Genomic DNA, 18,564 nt, shown 5'->3' with positions numbered 1-18,564 from the left:
TCTCTTTACAGTATTTTATATTTCATATTTTCTGGGCAATTGATACATTCTTGGCAAATTCTTCTGGTACAACTGTGCATTGTATCAGATTCCTGTGGATTCTTGGGTTGTATCTTGGGGTGGTTTGTGATCGTTAGAACCTACACGGAGAGAGCGCATAAAAACTTTAGGACAGCGTCTTTGACGTGCCTCTCACAATCACACAGGCTACTTTCTGAATTCTTTCATCTTTTACTTATTCTGTTATATATTTGTATGTATAGTTTATATTGAATTGTAAAAACCTATTTAAAAAGAATCTGTTTTGCTTTCAATATTATTGTATAAAATTGATTTAAGATAAATATTTTTCAATTCCTACAACAGATTTTGGTCAAAGCATCGCGGCAATGTTAGCTACAATCAACTCCAGAAAATACTAGATTTATCTATATGTATGTATGTACGTGGTTGGGTCTATGTTTATTGTTTGTGTAAATTGGAATTGCAATAGATCATTCTGTTAAAACATAGATAAATTTGTAAGCAAATCGGATAAATTTGAAAACATAGAGAAAATTGTTGCTGAAGATTCAATAATGAGTTAAATATGACTTTGTGTTCATGAGCTTGATTGGTGTATTTCCATGCCTGCACCAGAGAAATTCTCTTATTTGTTTTTTTTTTTGTTTTTGTTTTTGTTCAATTTTCTTTGGTTTGATAAAAAACACAAATTTTCTCTATATAATTTTCTTTGGATAGAGCTACACAAAACCGCACAAATTTTCTCTACGCAATTTTCTCTAGATAGAGCCACACAAAGCCATACAATTTTCTCTGGATAGAGCCACACAAAGCCACACAAATTTTCTCTGGATAGAGCCACGCAAAGTCACACAAATTTTCACTACACAATTTTCTCTAGATAGAGCCACACAAAGCCACACAAATTTTCTCTAACACAATTTTCTCTGAATTTCTTTGGTACTCATAGAAATTTCAATTTTCTTTGGTTTGAATCCAGAGAAATCTTTGGGAAGTCTAGAATTTCTCTGGATTGATGTTGAGGAACCTTAGACATTATGAAAATATTGAATGTCTATTATCATATAAAATCTTAATACTAGGAATTCTAAAAAAATCCCCTTAAAATTTTCAATTTGTGTTAATTTAATCCAATTACAAACGGAATACCTAAATAATTAACGGAATGATAATAAAATGCATATGCAGTCTCTACAAGTATGTAATCTGTGTTACTTAGTTTTTAAAGTTTTTAATTTTGTCAATTTGATTCTAAAACATTAATGATGAAAATGAAACATGAATTTAAAATATTGAAACTTTAGAAAATGACAAAACATATACATTAGGAGCATTGTTGAAATTAAAAAAAATAAAAAATAAAATAAAAAAGAAGAAGAAGAAGAAGATTTAATGATTTAAATGATCATTTGAAATTGAACCAATTTGATTCAAATTAAAATTTTCAAAGATGAAATTGACAAAATTAAAAAGAATCAAAATGACATAAATGTATATTTTAAAGATCAAAATAGCGGCCTTCAAAACAATTCGATTTGCGCGTGAGGTAGGTGTTCATGAGATAATTTTGGAAGGGGATTCATTAACAGTGATTAGAGCTCTTTAGTCCCAAAGTGGGAAGTTGTCGAGTTTTGGCCACTTGTCTTTGTTTAGAGAGTGAAAAATTCAACATATGCAATGGCAAGGAAACTTGGTTGCTCATGACGATGAAATTGACGGGTGTCATAGTTTGGATGGAAGATGTCCCAGATTCAATAACGTCTTTGTTTCATAATTGTTAGATATATATTATTATTTTATACTTATCTATTTGTATTGTAAATGTATCTTATTTCTTTTCGTATACTTATCTAGGTTTCTTCTATTTCATTATTCAATTCAATATATAGAGTTTCTCTTTTCTCTTCTCTCTCTACTTTCATAACATGGTATTAGAGCCTAGGGTTCTCTCCTAGCCCTCTCTTCTTCTTCATCATTTTTTGTTTTCCTGTCTAGTAGCTTGATCTTGTCTCACGTTGGTTTCTGCATATCCAGTCCATCACTGATTCAACGTTTGGACTATACCATCATCTTCGTCTCTTTAAGATGAAGCCAACACCGCCAGAATCACCTCTATACAATGCTGCATGCACCCCCATGCGCTTCCCAAACATTAGTCATGCGTTGTGATGCCTCCTATGCCCCCCACGTGCCATTTTGCCCTTGCCTCGGGCTATCTTGCGCCGTGGCCTTACCTGCTAACATGATCCGTGTGTTCTTCCATCATCGTTGACGTTAGCCCTGGCCTTTAGTACGCTGCTGCCCCTGTTTGCTAACGTGCAATGCGCACCCCTCTACTAAAGTGCGTCGTGCATTTTGTGACGCAGCTGCCCTTGCTTGCTAAAGTGCGCCGCGTGCACCTCTGCTAACATGCGCCGCACGTTTTGTGACGTCATCTCCCTTTGCTGTGACGTCAGCCCTAATTTTGGTTGACCAACTCAGTCCACCACTTTGACCAGCCGATTCACTACTTTTCTAGTCGTTTTTTTGGCTCGATCAGACCCAATCTTGACTATTTTCAACCTTTTGAATCTCCTGGTGTGCTATGTTTTGGCAAAATCAGATTCTACACAGCCTCTTTTTCTCTTTTTTTGGCCTTCTTTGAGCATCATGGATCGTTCTGACAACATTCATTCCATCTCCGTTACCCTTGATGGGTCTAACTATATTCTTTGAGCCCAAGCTCTCTCTGGGTTCATCAAAGAGAAGCGGCTTTGACGTCTTATCACTAGTGCATTTTCTAAACCCATCCAGGAAGCAACATAGTCTGCATCTACTTTCAATGACCGTCTTGATGAATGGGAAGAAAAGAACTACTAGATTATCACATGGTTCTGGGCCATTACAGTTCCTTCTATCAGCCTTTAGTTTGGACGCTTTTAGGATGATGATTCCCTTGCCTCTCCTGCCAAAACAATTTGGGATTTCTTGAAGGAACGTTATCAGACCACTGGACATGCTCATCAATATCAACTGTTGCAGACTTTTCATCACATGTGCCAGGCACCCGGTTAATCTCTCAATGACTTTTTATTACAAATGTCTTCTTTTTGGGACCAACTCATTCTTTCTGAATCTCCATGGGCCCAGTCTGAGGATGCACAACTATTTATTACTTATCGGAATCATCAACGACTATTACAATTTCTTATGGCTCTTCATAGCACTTTTGAGCCTATGCATGCTTCTTTGCTTTAGCGTTTGCCTTTGCCCACTTTAGAGCAAGCCATTACTAAGCTCTTATTAGAAGGAGACTCATTTTGGGATTCTCAAATCTCAAAACATGGATTCTGTTCTTGTTACGCCATCATCTAAGAGTTTCTCATCTTTACAGCCAATCATATGCAGTTATTGTCGTTATCGAGGCCTGTTAGCCAATCATTCTTTTGTTCATTGCCAGGTTCGCGAATGCTTGACTTGTCACAAGACTGTTCCAGGCCATCTCCAAAGCAATTTTCCTTAAGCTCCCTCAACTATTTCATCCACGAAAGGGGCTTCTTGTTCTGGGTCTCAGTCTAAATTTGGCCGTGGTTCTCACTCTGCTGCTATTGCCTCTGAGGGTTCTTCTGCTCCTTCATTCTCTATGGATGATGTTGAGTCCATCATCCACCAGGTGCTCGCCAAATCTGGTACTTCTTCTTTTACTGCTCTTTCAGTAACCTCAGGTAACTCTTCATGGTATTTTGATTCTGCATGTTGTAATCATATGAATTTTGACTCCATTCTGTTTTCTTTTTTATCATCATCATCTTCTGTTCCCACTATACACATTGTTGATGGTTCTCATATGCCTGTTAGTCACATTGGCCAAATCTCTACTTCTACTGTGTCTATTTTTAATGCTTATCATAATCATACTCTTCAATTAAACCTTATCTCTGTTGGTCAGTTTTGTGAACTTGGTCTAATCATTATTTTTTCTGCTACTGGTTATTTGGTGCAGGACCCTCAGATGGGACAAATCCTTAGGATAGGCTGTAAGCATGGACGTCTATTCGAGCTTATCCATCTTCGTATTCTACACAAATCATCTACTGTTGCTGCATCTACTATGTCTTCTTTTCATCTTTGGCATTGTCGCTTAGGACATGTCTGTTTTAATCGTTTGAAAACTTTAGTTTCTAGTGGTTAGTTAGGTCGTGTCTGTCTTGAAGATGTCGATTATTTATCTTGTCAAATTGTTAAACAACCTATCTTACCTTTTAATAAAAGTAATTCTATTTCTACTGCTCCTTTTGATCTTGTGCATTCAGATATTTGGGGACCTTTCTCCACCTGGACCATAGGGGGGTCTAGATATTTTGTGATTTTTGTTGATGATTTTTCTCGCTATACTTGGCTTTTTCTTCTAAAAAATCGCTCTGAACTTAAACAGATTTACTATGATTTCTCTACCATGGTTCGCACTCAGTTTTCTAGTACTATTAAGCTTTTTCATTATGATAATGCCAAGGAGTACTTGGATTTTAATTTTCTTTATTTTCTTCGAGCTCATCGTACCCTATCTCATCGATCTTGTGCAGGCACCTCTCAACAAAGTGGACGAGTCGAAAGAAAGCACTGTCATATTCTAGATACTACCCGGGCTCTTCTTATCTCTTCTTCTTGTCCTAAAAATTTTTGGCTCATTGTTATCCATACTATCAATTGTGCACCTACACTTGTAATAGCTAACACTTCTTCTTACGAACGCTTGTATGGTTCTCCTTCTGACTATACCACTCTTAAAGTTTTTGGTTTTACTTGTTTTGTTCTACTTCAGCCTCATGAACATACTAAACTAGAACCTTGTTCTCGTCTTTGTTGTTTTCTAAGGTATGGTATAGAACATAAAGGGTATCGTTGTTGGGATCTTATCTCTAAGCGTCTTCATATTTCCCGTCATGTGGTCTTCTACGAACACAAAATGTTCTTCACTCTTTCCAAGTTTCACCTTCCACAGTCCATCTACTCATCGGTCTTTACTGATATTTCTATAGACTTGTTTTCTGATGAATTTGATGCAGATTTTGACCCCATGCTTCCACATCCACCTATGCTTATCGTCCATCCTAAGGATCGTGTGTCTATTGATGGCACTATGCCTTCCCCAGCTCCTGTGGAGCTTCTTTTATCTCCAGCTCCCATTGAAGTTCCTCCTCCACCCGAGCTTCATTCTACACGAGTAAGGCAACCTTCTGTTCTTCTCCGTGATTATATTGTTGGTTTCATTGCCTTTTGCTCTCATGAACCTACTTCTTATTGAGAAGCTTCTTCTAACCCTCTTTGGCAACAAGCTATGACTGATGAAGTGCAAGCTTTCGATCAAACTCATACCTGGGATGTGGTTTATCTTCATCTTGGAAAGTGTACTGTTAGTTGCAAATGGGTTTACAAGATCAAAACTCATTTTGATGGTTCCATTGAGTGTTACAAAGCTTGCCTTGTCACTCGGGGATTTACTCAAGAATATGGGATTGACTATGAGGAAACATTTGCTCCTGTTACCCGTCTTACTTCAATTCGCAGCTTACTTGCCGTTGCTGCTGCTCGCCACTAGAGTCTTTATCAAATGGATGTCAAGAATACCTTTCTCAATGGTGATCTCACTGAGAAAGTTTATATGCAACCACCTTCTGGTTCTTCTGTTCCATCAAACAAAGTTTACAAACTCCGCCATGCTTTGTATGGTTTGAAATAAGCTCTGCGTGCCTAGTTTGTCAAATTTAGCTCTATCATTCGGGATTTTGGTTTTTCTTGCAATCTCCATGTTGTATTTCATCATTCAATTCAATATATAGAGTTTCTCTTTTCTCTTCTCTCTCTACTTTCTTAATAGTAACAAAGTATTAGTTGCTACTATTTCATCTTATTACTTATGCTATCTTTAAAAAAAAGAAAAAAGAAAAAAAAAGAAGGTAATTATACTTACTTCTTATCAGATTAAAATGATATATTTCCCCTTTAACTTTTATACATATAAAATAATAAAAGGATGCTGATATTTTGTTCATGTCATTTTAATAGAAATAACAATCATTTTCTTTGATTTAACTCACACAACAAATTTAAATTTTTTATTTTTCATGTTTTTTTTTTATTTTTACTAAATTTTTTTAATATTTTAAGCCATTTATTTTTTATTTTTTAGATACACCTAATCTAGATATTTTTAAGAAGTATAATATTTTGTGTGTGTGTGTGTGGTTTTTTTTTTTTTAATTTTTAATTCATCAAATACAAAAGAATAAAAAAATACAAAAATTCATTAATACTGTGATAAATGTGAATGACGGTGTTTGGTAATACTGTAATAAATGTGGGTGAATAAACGAGGAAAAAAAAATTATGGAAATAAAAACGAAAAATTCTATTCATATATAAAAATTTATACAAAAAATATCATAAAAATGTTGTGATAGTGATGTTGTTATAAATATAAATAATGTTTATGTCTATTTTGTTTTAAAGTGAAAGGTTACTATTAAGTTATATCATTATGTTTGAAAATTTTATATAAAATTTATATTTGTATATCATTACTCAGTAGGTGTTTGGCATGCACTAAAAAAGTGCATTTTTTTTTTTTTTTGCGTATATACACTTATTTTCTATTTTTCAACATCTCCTCTCTATTTTTTTACTCATTTTCTCTACTTTTTTACACATTTTTTTTAATTATAAAAATTCAAAAAGTGCATTTATTTAGAACATTCCAAACCACCAAGAATATGTTCACGTAGAATTTAATGATAGAAAGTTGTAAAATGTAATCATAATGATAGGAAGAAGAAATGGTAGGAAAAAGGCTAAAATAGTGTTTTAAAATTTTTTAAGGTATCTCATCAGCAATTCAAGGAGTAATTTGTAATGAAATTACAAATCGGGAAGGAAAATGTAATTTTTCAAACGTGAATGAGGAATTTGTATTAAACATAAACTTCAAGGGTGTCAGTGTAATTTACCCCCCAAAAAAATATAACTATATTTTATCCCATAACTATATAAATTAGTAAAAATATAAAATTTTAACATTCTTCAAATCTGTTGTTAATAAAAAAAAAAAAAAAAAAAACGTGTAAGCATGTCCATATAGTGTGTATGTCCATTTGTTCGTTCTATTTAGCTCTTCCACATTTCTTAGCTATTGTCTACCCCAAACAATAAGAAAAAATTACAGATAAGTGACTTTCAAAATAAAAATATTTATAAAAAAATCATAAATATTAATAATTAAAATTATAAATTTTTGAAAAAATTAGTCTAAAGTCTCTTTCCTATTTTTAGTAATGGAAGAGATCCACAATATTATTTTTTGATGTTTAAGGTCTTTGAACCCACACCCATATATCAGTTCAGAGAAATTTGACTCTCTCTCTCTCTCTCTCTCTCTCCGATCACCATCACCATGCCTCTCTCATTTCCCAGATTTATCTCTATTCAAGTCCAGCGAGTAATGTCGGAGATTGACAGCGATAGTGATGGATTCATTGATCTCTACAAGTTCGCCAATTTTCACCGGAGAACTAACCTCTGATTTCATGGCCAAGGATTCCTACATCCTCCTCTCCGACCAAGCCTAGACGTTTAAACTCTCTGATGCCTGCAAACAGTTGAAGCAAGTTCCAGGTTTGGTTGAAAGTATGGCTTCATTAATGTGTGTTGATATTGATTTTAATTTGGATACACAAGAAGTGGCAGACGATTTTGCTGGTGGAGGCTCAAATGTAAATGTTACCAAATTGAATGTGGTGGAAATTGTGGAGACTAAAATTTGTAATGCAAAAGAGAAAGGAGATGACACTGTGAGATGGTTGGAGCTTGAGGACCTTCCCATGGATGATGCTTTGTTATTGTCTCTTGACTTGCCTAGTAAATTTCTTGTAAGTAATTTCTATTATTTATTTTTTTTCTAAACAATTGAATGAGTTTTCTCCGACTTATTTGTTCTGATCAAATTATTTATTTATTTTGTTCTTGTGAACCATGGAACACATTTTGCCTGAGGTTTATGATTTTCAACCAGAAAAGATTGTGAGGGGCAATTTCTCTGGGTTAGAGAGGGGAATTTTCTTTGGTTTGAGTAAATTTCTCTGGGTTAGAAGGAGATTTTCTCTAGATTTGAGTGAATTTCTCTGGGGTGGAGGGGGAATTTCTCTAGGTTGAAGTGTCCAAAGAAATTTTAAAGACCAAAAACAGAATTAAAAATGAACTTGATAAAATCATTAGGGTTATTTGAAGAGTTGGCTGTTTCACTGATTAGAACGCAGAAACAAGTTAAAATTAGCAAGATGAGAACATTAAGATCATTTTCCTTCATTTTCTTACAAAACAAATGGTCCCATAATCATAAAGATAGAATGCAGTCCAAATAAATTAGCATTTCTAATTCAGAAGATAGCAGCAGAAGATGCAAATAAGAAATTTCAGATAATGAATGCATACAAAGGCATTTACAATTCAATTAGATATACCTTTGAAGGAAGAGTGAATTGTTGAAAGAAAGTGCTTATGCTGCTGGTTTGCCATAATTAGAGGTCCAAACTCCAAAATGTAAGAGAGAGAGAGAGAGAGAGAGAGAGAGAGAGAGAGATTATGGGATGATGGTTGTTGTGTGGAAAGGAAAGAAGAGAGAAAAATGGCATTAAGTTAGTTAATTGTAGATTTGACTGAGTTGGGTTTTTCAGATTGATGGATGAATGGATGATGCAGAGACATTCAATAATTCAAGTTATTGTTTTCGGGTTGTATTTTTTTTAGGTGATGTAGAAAATTTCTCTGGTTTTGGAGAATTTCTCTGGATTCTGGTGAGATTTTCTCTGTGAATATGCATCCAAATCACTGAAGCCATCAAACTACAGACAACACAAGTGAGTTTCTCTAGTTGGAGGGGATTTCTCTGTGGTTGAGTAAATTTCTTTGGAGTGGAGAGGAAATTTCTCTGGGTTAAATCTAAAGAAATTCTCTGGTGAGATTTTCTCTATGATGTGTCCAGAGAAATTTGGAATTTTCTCTGTGATTTGTTCAGAGAAATTCTTTGGATCGAATTTTCTCTGGATCGATATTGAGGGACCTTAGACATTATGAAAATATTGAGTATCTTTTATAGTATAAAATTTTAATACCAGGGACCTCAAAAAAAAATTCTCTAAATTTTTTCACTAATCTGTAATAATTTTTAAAAAACTACCCCTAATGATAATTTTCCAATTTAAAAAATATTTACACATTCATGAAAATTGGAAATTTATGACTTATTAGTTTAATATTTATAAAATTAATCATTAATGTATAATTATTTTTCAAACCTTAACTGAATTGATATTTCGACAGTGTTATATATATCAATTAATATATTAACATTAATTATAATATTATTATTGACCTCACTTATTAATCACATTACAAATATTAAAAAATTCTTAAATTATATGGCATCACGTGCATATAGCATTATTCTTGATATTTTCTCGAACATTGAATGCAAATCCACATTAAATTTAATGCATGGTTTGGGTGCGAGCATTGCCATGGCGATCAGCTGAGCTCTTGGATCGCAATTGAATGCAGAGATTTTTTAGGCTTTTTCTCATCCCCAAGTCCAGCGAGATAGTGACTCGTTATTAAATCCTCCATAGGATGATCCACCATATCTTTAATTTGAGGTTAGGTCTAAATCTCATTAAAACTTTCCACATAATTGATTCATACATACTTATACATGTTTTTTTGACTTATTTTATTTTATTTTATTTTATTTTCTTTAATGTTGTGCTTCTGTGTTCGTTCTTTCTAGTTAAATTCACGTTGTTGTTTTAATGCTCACAACCTGCTTGATTTTATGCCTACTACAAATTGGCATTACTTACCAACATCTCACAATTGATGCTTTTACCACTTTGATGTTTTTGTTTCGGGCACGGGTGGGCTAAAGCTCTGCCTATTAGATGGCAGTTGAAATTGAGCCAATTTGAGTCAAAATGAAAATTTTAGAGACGGAGTTGACAAAATTGAAATTTAGAGGACCAAGTCACATGAAACGCATACTCTAGGGACCATGGAATAGGACATCCAATCCGACATTTCAAATATCAATATTGAACAAAAACATGAGACATCCAAAAAGCACTACCATTTAACATTTGGAAACATAAAAAGGCAAAACAACTAAAAAGATCCTACTTTTACATTGGCTGTCAACAATCCACAATCTTGCTTCTTTCTCTTGGCTGGGACTGATTTTGTAAAAGATAAAAACAATAAGAACAACATAGACTTAGTAAAATATTTAAATATTTGATCTGTCAATCTGATCTTAAAATAACCCAGAGATCCATCACTTATTAGTCTATTATGACTCTGTGCCACTTCTTTATAATCCCAGGTGTTTAGCTCTTTCTTTTCTTCCTCCTCTGTGGGTGATGAATTTCCTTAGCAAACTACACCAACAGAGTAAGAAGTTGGAACTTGGAAAATAATCTGCTTCCCAAAAACTTATCGTGGTACAACTTCGGATATTGTTGCATCATCAACTGAACAAGTTTGTTGCCGCAGTGTCAAATTGTTTTCTTCTTCTTTATCTTTTTTTGTTGAGAAAGCGGGCCTTTGAGGAATTGGCACCATTTCAGTTTCATTTTTGAGCATTGAAGAAACTTCCAACATGGACAGTCTCTCTTGCCATTTTTCTTGAACGCACAACAAAGCCACCTGCATGCATCGCATGAGTTTACATGATGAAGATGAATCATCCAGTAATGGATCCATAAAGTCCATGCCTTTACCATCTTTCCACAGTTCATATGCCTGAAAGAAAAAGAAAAGAAAAATAATGATAATAATAATTTTTATCATCCTTGTAGTTCACATTCGCAACCATGATAGAAAACATTTTCAAAGTAACTTACATATTCTAGAATATTTAGATTTTTATGCAGACCGTGTAGACTTGTATTCTTTTTGCCACTTATGATTTGCAAGAGTAGAACTCCAAAGCTATAAACATCGTATTTTGTGGAGTATGTACCTTGTTTTACGTACTCTGGAGGAACGCAACCACTGTATGTCAGTGATCAAAAAAAGTAATTATTATTTGACAATAAAACATGTTTGTGTGGGAAATTTGAGGGTTTATTTACTTACTATGTTCCCACAATGTGACTTGTGTTTGCTTCATGTTCATCTTTCTGAAAAATTCTAGCTATACCAAAGTCTGATATTTTTGGCTTCATGTCCTTGTCTAGTAAGATGTTACTAGCCTTCAAATCTCTGTGGACTATTGTGAATCTTGAATATTCTTGGAGATATAGAAGCCCTTGAGTAACCCCTTCAATGATATGAAGCCATTTCTCCCAATCTAATAACGGCCGTCCATCCGGATCTGCATCAATTAAGATATATGTATAATTAGTTATTTCTTGATAACTGATGTAGGAACTAGGTGCAAACTATACCCTATGAGCTCAAATTCGAGCTTGAGTGACTTCTTTCAAGAGTAGTGATGTGTTCCACAACATGCCATTCCTGTTATTTAATTCTTTTTAGACACAAAAACATGGACTTAAGCACTGAAAGATAAGTGGTTTTTGGAAGTAAGGCTAGAAGACCACTGCCATCATTTTGTTAAAGTAAGATACACATTAAAAAAATCTCTACAAAATGCACTTTTTCTGTCATCTTTTTGGCAAATTGACAGTAAAAACCTATTTACCACTAGGAAGCACAAACAGTCTGTTGCCAGGTCAAAACTCCTTAAGAAGTTCTAATACCCTCTTTGATTTAGCAATTCTACTGTTGCTATATGGTATTGTACTTTTCATTGTTTGTATGCATATCGAAATAAAACATAATTCAAATTCAAATATGCCAACAAAAAATTTCAAGGTTCAAGTGAGAGTATAAGAGATTGCAGACCATAGAGGTAGAAATCCAAGCTTTTATTTGGCATGTACTCGTAAATCAGCAGCTTTTCTTCCCTTTCTGTGCAAAATCCCAGAAGTCTAACTAGATTGACATGTTGAAGTTTTGCCGTGAGTGAAACCTCATTTTTGTACTCCTCAACTCCTTGTCTGGAAGTCTCAGAAAGTCTCTTCACTGCAATTTCTTGTCCATCCGGTAATTTACCCTGATAAAACCGCACTTATTTAGTATATTCAACCAGATTGGCTGCCGTTTTTGTGATGGCTTCTACAGTTATCTGTAATGCTGTAAACAAAAAGTTCACCCATTTATGTGTATGTAGTTAATGCTCATGTAATTGTAAAGTAATGCCCATAATCATTTGTTAAGCTTCAATTTTTGGAATAATGAAAGCTTATGAATGGTTTTTGAGAAGATCCAAGTAAAACAAAAAGGACACGAATGATGAATTGACAAGATTTGAAATGGCATTATTTTGGAGCAAGCACATGGGGGTTTGCAGCTGCATGCTCATACTTCTTTTATTTTCTATGATAAAATGATGTTCAAAAGGTACCACTTAGCATTTCATGCATAATTTGGGATTGTATGTGTTAATGTACACTAAACCTAACCCACTAACCTAACCCACTACATCCACCCCACTAAACCTAACACACTTACCATCTCCACTACCACCCACCACCTCCACTACCATCCACTACCACCACTCACTAACCCAAACCCTCTCCTATATAATGCCACTCTGATTTGTAATACAATATATCAACACAACAATCTTGTAATCAATCAATCAATAATACATAAATTCTTTCATGGTATCAGAGCAAGGTTGAGAAGCTAATAATTCTGCTTCACCGGCGGGCGGCAGCCTCGCTTTGGCCGTCCGCCGGACAAACCCAAATTTTCTAATTCTCAAGTTTAACGTAATCCGGCTGGTTGCAGTCCTCAGCCAAAACACAGAGCTGTCCAGCATGCTTCTCAATCACCTTGGCACCTTCGTGAAGTCCTCGAGCAAGCCCACCATGAGCCAATGATTTCCTCAACACAAGCTGCAAGACAGTCATGATGTCCATAGGCTCACCGAGAGCTGGAGCAGGTGCAGGTGCAGGTGCCTCAGCTGCAACAACACCCTCTTCCCCTGACATTTTTCTTCTGCTTCAAAATCCTTCTGCTGATGCTTCAATAACAGCAGCGCCGGCGCAGAACCTCTTAAAACTATCATTGTTAAGCTCTCTGTTTTGTTTAAAGCTTTGGCCCAGAGAGAGAGTGTGTGCGTGTTCACCCCAGACCCACTATCCGTCTCTCTCTCTCTGGTATATTCCCTCTCTCTCTCTTTTTGTCCCCCACCATCATTGTTTCCACCACCCACTTTAATTCTATCCATAACAGACCCACTATCCCCACTCTCTCTCCTCCCTTTGCATCCACCGCCCAAAATTCCCTTATTCCCCACTTCCTTTATTTTATATATATCTATATATATCTCTTTTTTATTTAAAAAAAAAAAAAAAAAAAAAAAAAAAAAAAAAAAAAAAAAAAAAACATCTCTCCTCATCCAAAGAGACCAAGTCCACACCACTCGCACAGGCTTTATCAGCTGGGGTATATGGATCATGCGACATTACATGCATACCAAGGCCTTTTGCACAACAACCATCTTTTATTCATAGCCGGGGATCAATCCCGATCAGAATTTTACACACAAAAAAAAAAAAAAAAAAAAAAAAAAAAAAAAAAGGCAATTCCAACACCCACAGCAACGGCTTTGTTTTCTTTTCTGCAGACGGCCCCACACCGACATCCCTTCTCTACTCTGCCGCCGGTCTCTTCTTTTTGCCTCCGTCCTGAACAGTCCTTGCCGGTGCTGCCTCCGTGTTTCCCACGCCACCGAGCACATTTCCTCCCTGCTCCTCCACTGCCGCATATGACGGTCCTCCAAATCGGAACATCACGGTGGCCTTCCGCTTCAGCTCCTTGTTTTCTGCCCTTAGCACGCTTATCTCTGCTCGCGCATCCTTATACATGCGTTGGAGCAGAGCCAGCTGGGAGTTTAAATGCTGCACCTCATTTGTCCTACTCTGCAGCCGGTTCGACAAGTTTGTGACCGCCGTCATGCTTTCCACACATGCCTTCAGAGTATACTGATTGGCCTCCACATCCGACTGCACAGCCATTTTTTGCTCCACCGACTGCATCGGAAAGTTCAACGGAGCAAACCCAGTGGTGTTTGGTTGAGGTTCACGGGACACCGCACCTGCTATCTCTCTTGTGGACTCGTTGAGATCGGGAAAGAGAGTAAGTAGACCACGGGACGACGAAGCCATTTTCTCTCGCAACAGAGTGTTACAGACTCTCTCTCTCTGCACAACAGTGTTACAACCTCTCTCTCTCAGCACAACGCAGAATTTTTCAGAGGTTTCTCTCAGTTTCTTGTCTCAGCCTCTGCCTCGGCCTCAGCTCCGTCTTGGTTAAATAGCCGAGGTAGCCACGCGCATCGCGCGCCTCTTCTCGCCGACAAACTGGCACGCCTTTTCATGGCACGCCTTTTGATGCATTCGGGCACGCCTTTTGATGGCACGCCTTTTGAGGGTACGGGCACACCTTTTGAGGACACGACTTTTGAGGGCTCGATATCTACATCCATGTATATTTTTTTTTGGGCAGCCTATATACACACTCATACAGTGTCTTCTACACCGGTCAGCTTTATCAATCTCTTTTCAACCTCAAATAGGTTTTTATCTTCACACCTATTTGAGTTTGAGGGGGGGTTATACACAGTATCATGTTCAAGTCACCTCATGGCGCACTCCCTAAGTCGCCCCCTTGGTGCACCACCACAACTTTCTACAACGGTCCGACATGACCCCATAAACTGTCTTCTACATCGGTCTGACACGACCACACAGTGTCCTGCTACATCGGTCCGACATGACCTCGTAAACTGTCCTGCTACATCGGTCCGACATGACCTCGTAAACTGTCCTGCTACATCGGTCCGACATGACCTCGTAAACTGTCCTGCTACATCGGTCCGACATGACCCCATAAACTGTCTTCTACATCGGTCCGACATGACCCCGTAAACTGTCTTCTACAACGGTCCGACATGACCCCGTAAACTGTCCTGCTACATCGGTCCGACATGACCCCGTAAACTGTCTTCTACAACGGTCCGACATGACCCCGTAAACTGTCTGCTACAACGGTCCGACACGACCATACCGTGTCTCCTATCCTGTTTTGTTTTTTTTTATTTATCAGTTTACTTTTCTGTTTTGTTACTCTCTTCAAACTCAAGTTGGTTAGTTCCTATCCTCCTTGAGTTTGAGGGGGGCTGTTAATGTACACTAAACCTAACCCACTAACCTAACCCACTACATCCACCCCACTAAACCTAACACACTTACCATCTCCACTACCACCCACCACCTCCACTACCATCCACTACCACCACTCACTAACCCAAACCCTCTCCTATATAATGCCACTCTGATTTGTAATACAATATATCAACACAACAATCTTGTAATCAATCAATCAATAATACATAAATTCTTTCAGTATGCATTGTTTTCTAGTAAACTAGAATGACTAAGTATGTTTGCTAGGTGAAAGTCCAACTACACATGTCAAATGCACATCTCACACTTTGACTCGAGTGTCGAGTGTCCAACACGTGTACGTCATACATTTAGAAAAATCCATGTACCGTAGAAACCTACAATACTATACATCTTAAGTATTTTTCTTCTTGAAAGTTGGAATACATAAATTGGGTCACCAAATATTACCTTATAAACAGGTCCAAATCCACCCTGTCCAAGCTTATTTTCACTTGAAAAGTTATTTGTGACCGCTTTGATGTCCGCAAAACTGAATACTTGTAGATTAGGAGACTCCGATTTTTTTCCTGTAGCCATTATCCTCATAACTAAAATATAAAAGTTAAATATGTTAATATCTTCATTTTTTAGCTAAATAACATATACTTAATGACTATTAATGTTGAACTCTGAAAACTGTGAATAGTTACCTTTCTTTTTGAGTACCCCTCTCTGCAAATACCACAATAGAGTGCCTAGTAGGAAAATAAGTACACAAATTGTAGGAAGCAGAATCACTAATAACCATTTCTTGTTTCCTTGTTTTTTGTCTTCTCCTAGAGCTGCACAAGTAGGTAATTAAATTGATCAGAATGTGACAATAAGGATGCTCTGCAAATTTTGGCATATGTTATACTCTTAGTATGTGTTTGGATCATGAATTTAGAAAGAGATTAATTAAGAGAAAGGAGAAGTGAATAAAATGTAAACTAATTTGTTTCACTTTTCCCTCCTCTTTTCCTTTCCTTCTGCAAATCTCTCCTCAAATCCATGCCTTGAACTCTTATGTAGTCAATGTGAGCCCAAAGGGGATACTGAAAGAATGGCATGAGCTGTCTTTTCCTAGCAAGTGACCATTAATTTTAATTCAAGCTACTACTATTCTTTATGTTTCAAATTTCCATAAACGTGTTCACATATAGAGCAGATGTTATGGGAAGTTGACAAACCTCATTGATTACATGTCTATATATAAGTTTTACCTATTGTAGCATGATGATGAGATGAACATACTCAAAATTCCAGCTAGATCAGGTGTTGTGAAGCAATAATAGCGTTCTGTTTGTTTTGTCAGAAAATATTTTCCTCTACAGAAAATATTTATCAAAAATGTTTTCAGTAAAAAATGTTTTCCTTTGATTGCAATCCTGAAACTGATGGTTACTTGTTGGGGAAGTGGTGGAGTTGGTGGCAGCAAAAATAGTTGTGGGTGGTGGTGGTGGGACGGCTGCAGCAGTAGTGGTGTGGTGGTTGATAAGATTTTATACTGGAAAAAGTTTTCCACCTTTAAAAAGGTGGGAAAAGTGGAAATGAAACGTTTTCCGCTCAAATAAGCTTTTCCATTGACTTCTGTTTTTGTCATACCAAATACCATAAATACAGAAATGTTTTTTTGCTGAAACAAACAGACTGTAAGACTCAATTCTCAACCTGAGCTTGAACAATCTATGACTTACCTGCCTTAGTAAGCACCCAATTGTCATCATTGGGCACTTGCCATACCGCATAACCCAGAAGCCCCTTATCCTTGGCATAAGAAACCTTAGTTCGGATCGCCTCCACATCGTCAAATCCGATCCAAAACAACCCAAATGTGCAGTAATTGACTACATAAGTTGCATTATACATTGAAGCAAGTTTGTAACTTTTCATGTACCCCTTGATGTACTTGTAGCTCATAGATCCATCTTGTGTAATAGCCAAACCTCTCGCTGGTGCACCAATTCCATTCTCTTTAGGGTTCACAAGTGTCCAAGCATAGCCGTGGTATGCCAAGCCCAAAACCATCTTACTAGCCGGTAATCCTATCCCAATCCATTCCTTTATACCGTAGTCAGTATTTAGATTGCTTGAAGGGTCATACAAAGCAGCATGACCACCTGTAAAATTATCCCTTTTGGACAAGTAATAGTCATATGCTATAATATGAACCCAATCTAAGTTCCTTTCCACTGATTTTACAGGGTATTTGTCGGAATCAACGACAGGTGAGTAATGACCAGACATGATCAAGATGAGTCGTGAACTCGTTGATTCGGAGTTTATAGCAGCTCTCCATTCGTCAAACAGAGTTCCCATATTGGTCATGTTCATGTCCGTACTCAGTGAAACACCCCACATATCTATGCCTTGGAACCCGTAAAGCCGGGCTATTTTTATCGTGGATTGAATGAAAGTTTTTCTGTGAGAAGCTTGGCTAACCATTGAGAAGAAAATTGAAGAGTTTGTGGTGCCATCCCTGATGGATAAAATTGTGATGACGGATGGGTTTTTTTGTTTGACGATGTTAGTGAAGGTGGAGAAGTACTGTTCGGCAGAGGAGGGGATGGAGAGCTCATAAGTGGACGAGTTTATATATGCGAAAGCACACAGAAGGTGAGTGAATAGAGTTGAATCTATGTCGGGAACTGGGGATTCGCCACCGGAATACCAGTAACCGGCATTGATCCAGGTTTTGGGCTCTGAAGAGCTCACTTCTAGAGGAAGGACTAGTACAAAGAAGACGGTGATAACGATTTTGAACGACATTGAAGAAAGAAACTCATCTGATCATTCTTTCAGGGATGTGTTTTCGATATTTTAGGACCTGAAGATTAACTTGTCTACCAACCAGTCTAGATTCCACAAGGTGTAGGAAAAGGTCAGGACTTTTCCCTTTGGGATGCTTACGTGGTATTGGTGCCGTATGCATGTTTGATTGTGTTTCCGTTTTCCATTCTATTTCAGGAAAACACAAAAAAATTTGTTTGGCCATTTTTTTTTTTTTTTTTTTGTGAAAACAACTTACTCTGTAGAAAATATTGAAAAGTTATTTTTGTACAAAAATGAAATGATAGCGTTTCTAAATTTTTTATTGTTTTTATTTTCGAAAACACAGTTTTAGAAACATTGAAGAATGAAAGCCGTCTCTCACATGCTTTGAAGTCTCTGTCTAGTATATCTTTGCAACCTGAACATGGACATGTGTACCACCACACATAGTGTAGGCGGCTTGTGG

The 18,564-nt window shown here is 36.7% G+C and overlaps 1 protein-coding gene across 1 annotated transcript; it reads right to left on the bottom strand.

The window, feature by feature from the left end:
* Positions 1-10,105: 10,105 nt before the first annotated feature.
* LOC114308137 (cysteine-rich receptor-like protein kinase 10) lies at positions 10,106-18,177 on the bottom strand. The gene is made up of 7 exons (XM_028253629.2): positions 17,024-18,177; positions 15,998-16,129; positions 15,756-15,895; positions 11,953-12,163; positions 11,182-11,419; positions 10,947-11,097; positions 10,106-10,845 (listed from the first exon to the last, which is right to left on the bottom strand). Exons 1-7 carry the CDS (start codon positions 18,093-18,095, stop codon positions 10,537-10,539), a joined length of 2,253 nt encoding a protein of 750 aa, XP_028109430.2. The 5' UTR covers positions 18,096-18,177; the 3' UTR covers positions 10,106-10,536.
* Positions 18,178-18,564: the final 387 nt, after the last annotated feature.

This window comes from Camellia sinensis, chromosome 5 (genome assembly GCF_055761805.1).
Source record: "Camellia sinensis isolate YWXY chromosome 5, ASM5576180v1, whole genome shotgun sequence".
NCBI classification, from domain to species: domain Eukaryota; kingdom Viridiplantae; phylum Streptophyta; class Magnoliopsida; order Ericales; family Theaceae; genus Camellia; species Camellia sinensis.
Note: the sequence above shows the minus strand (reverse complement) of the source record. Positions and strands in the feature narration are given on the sequence as shown.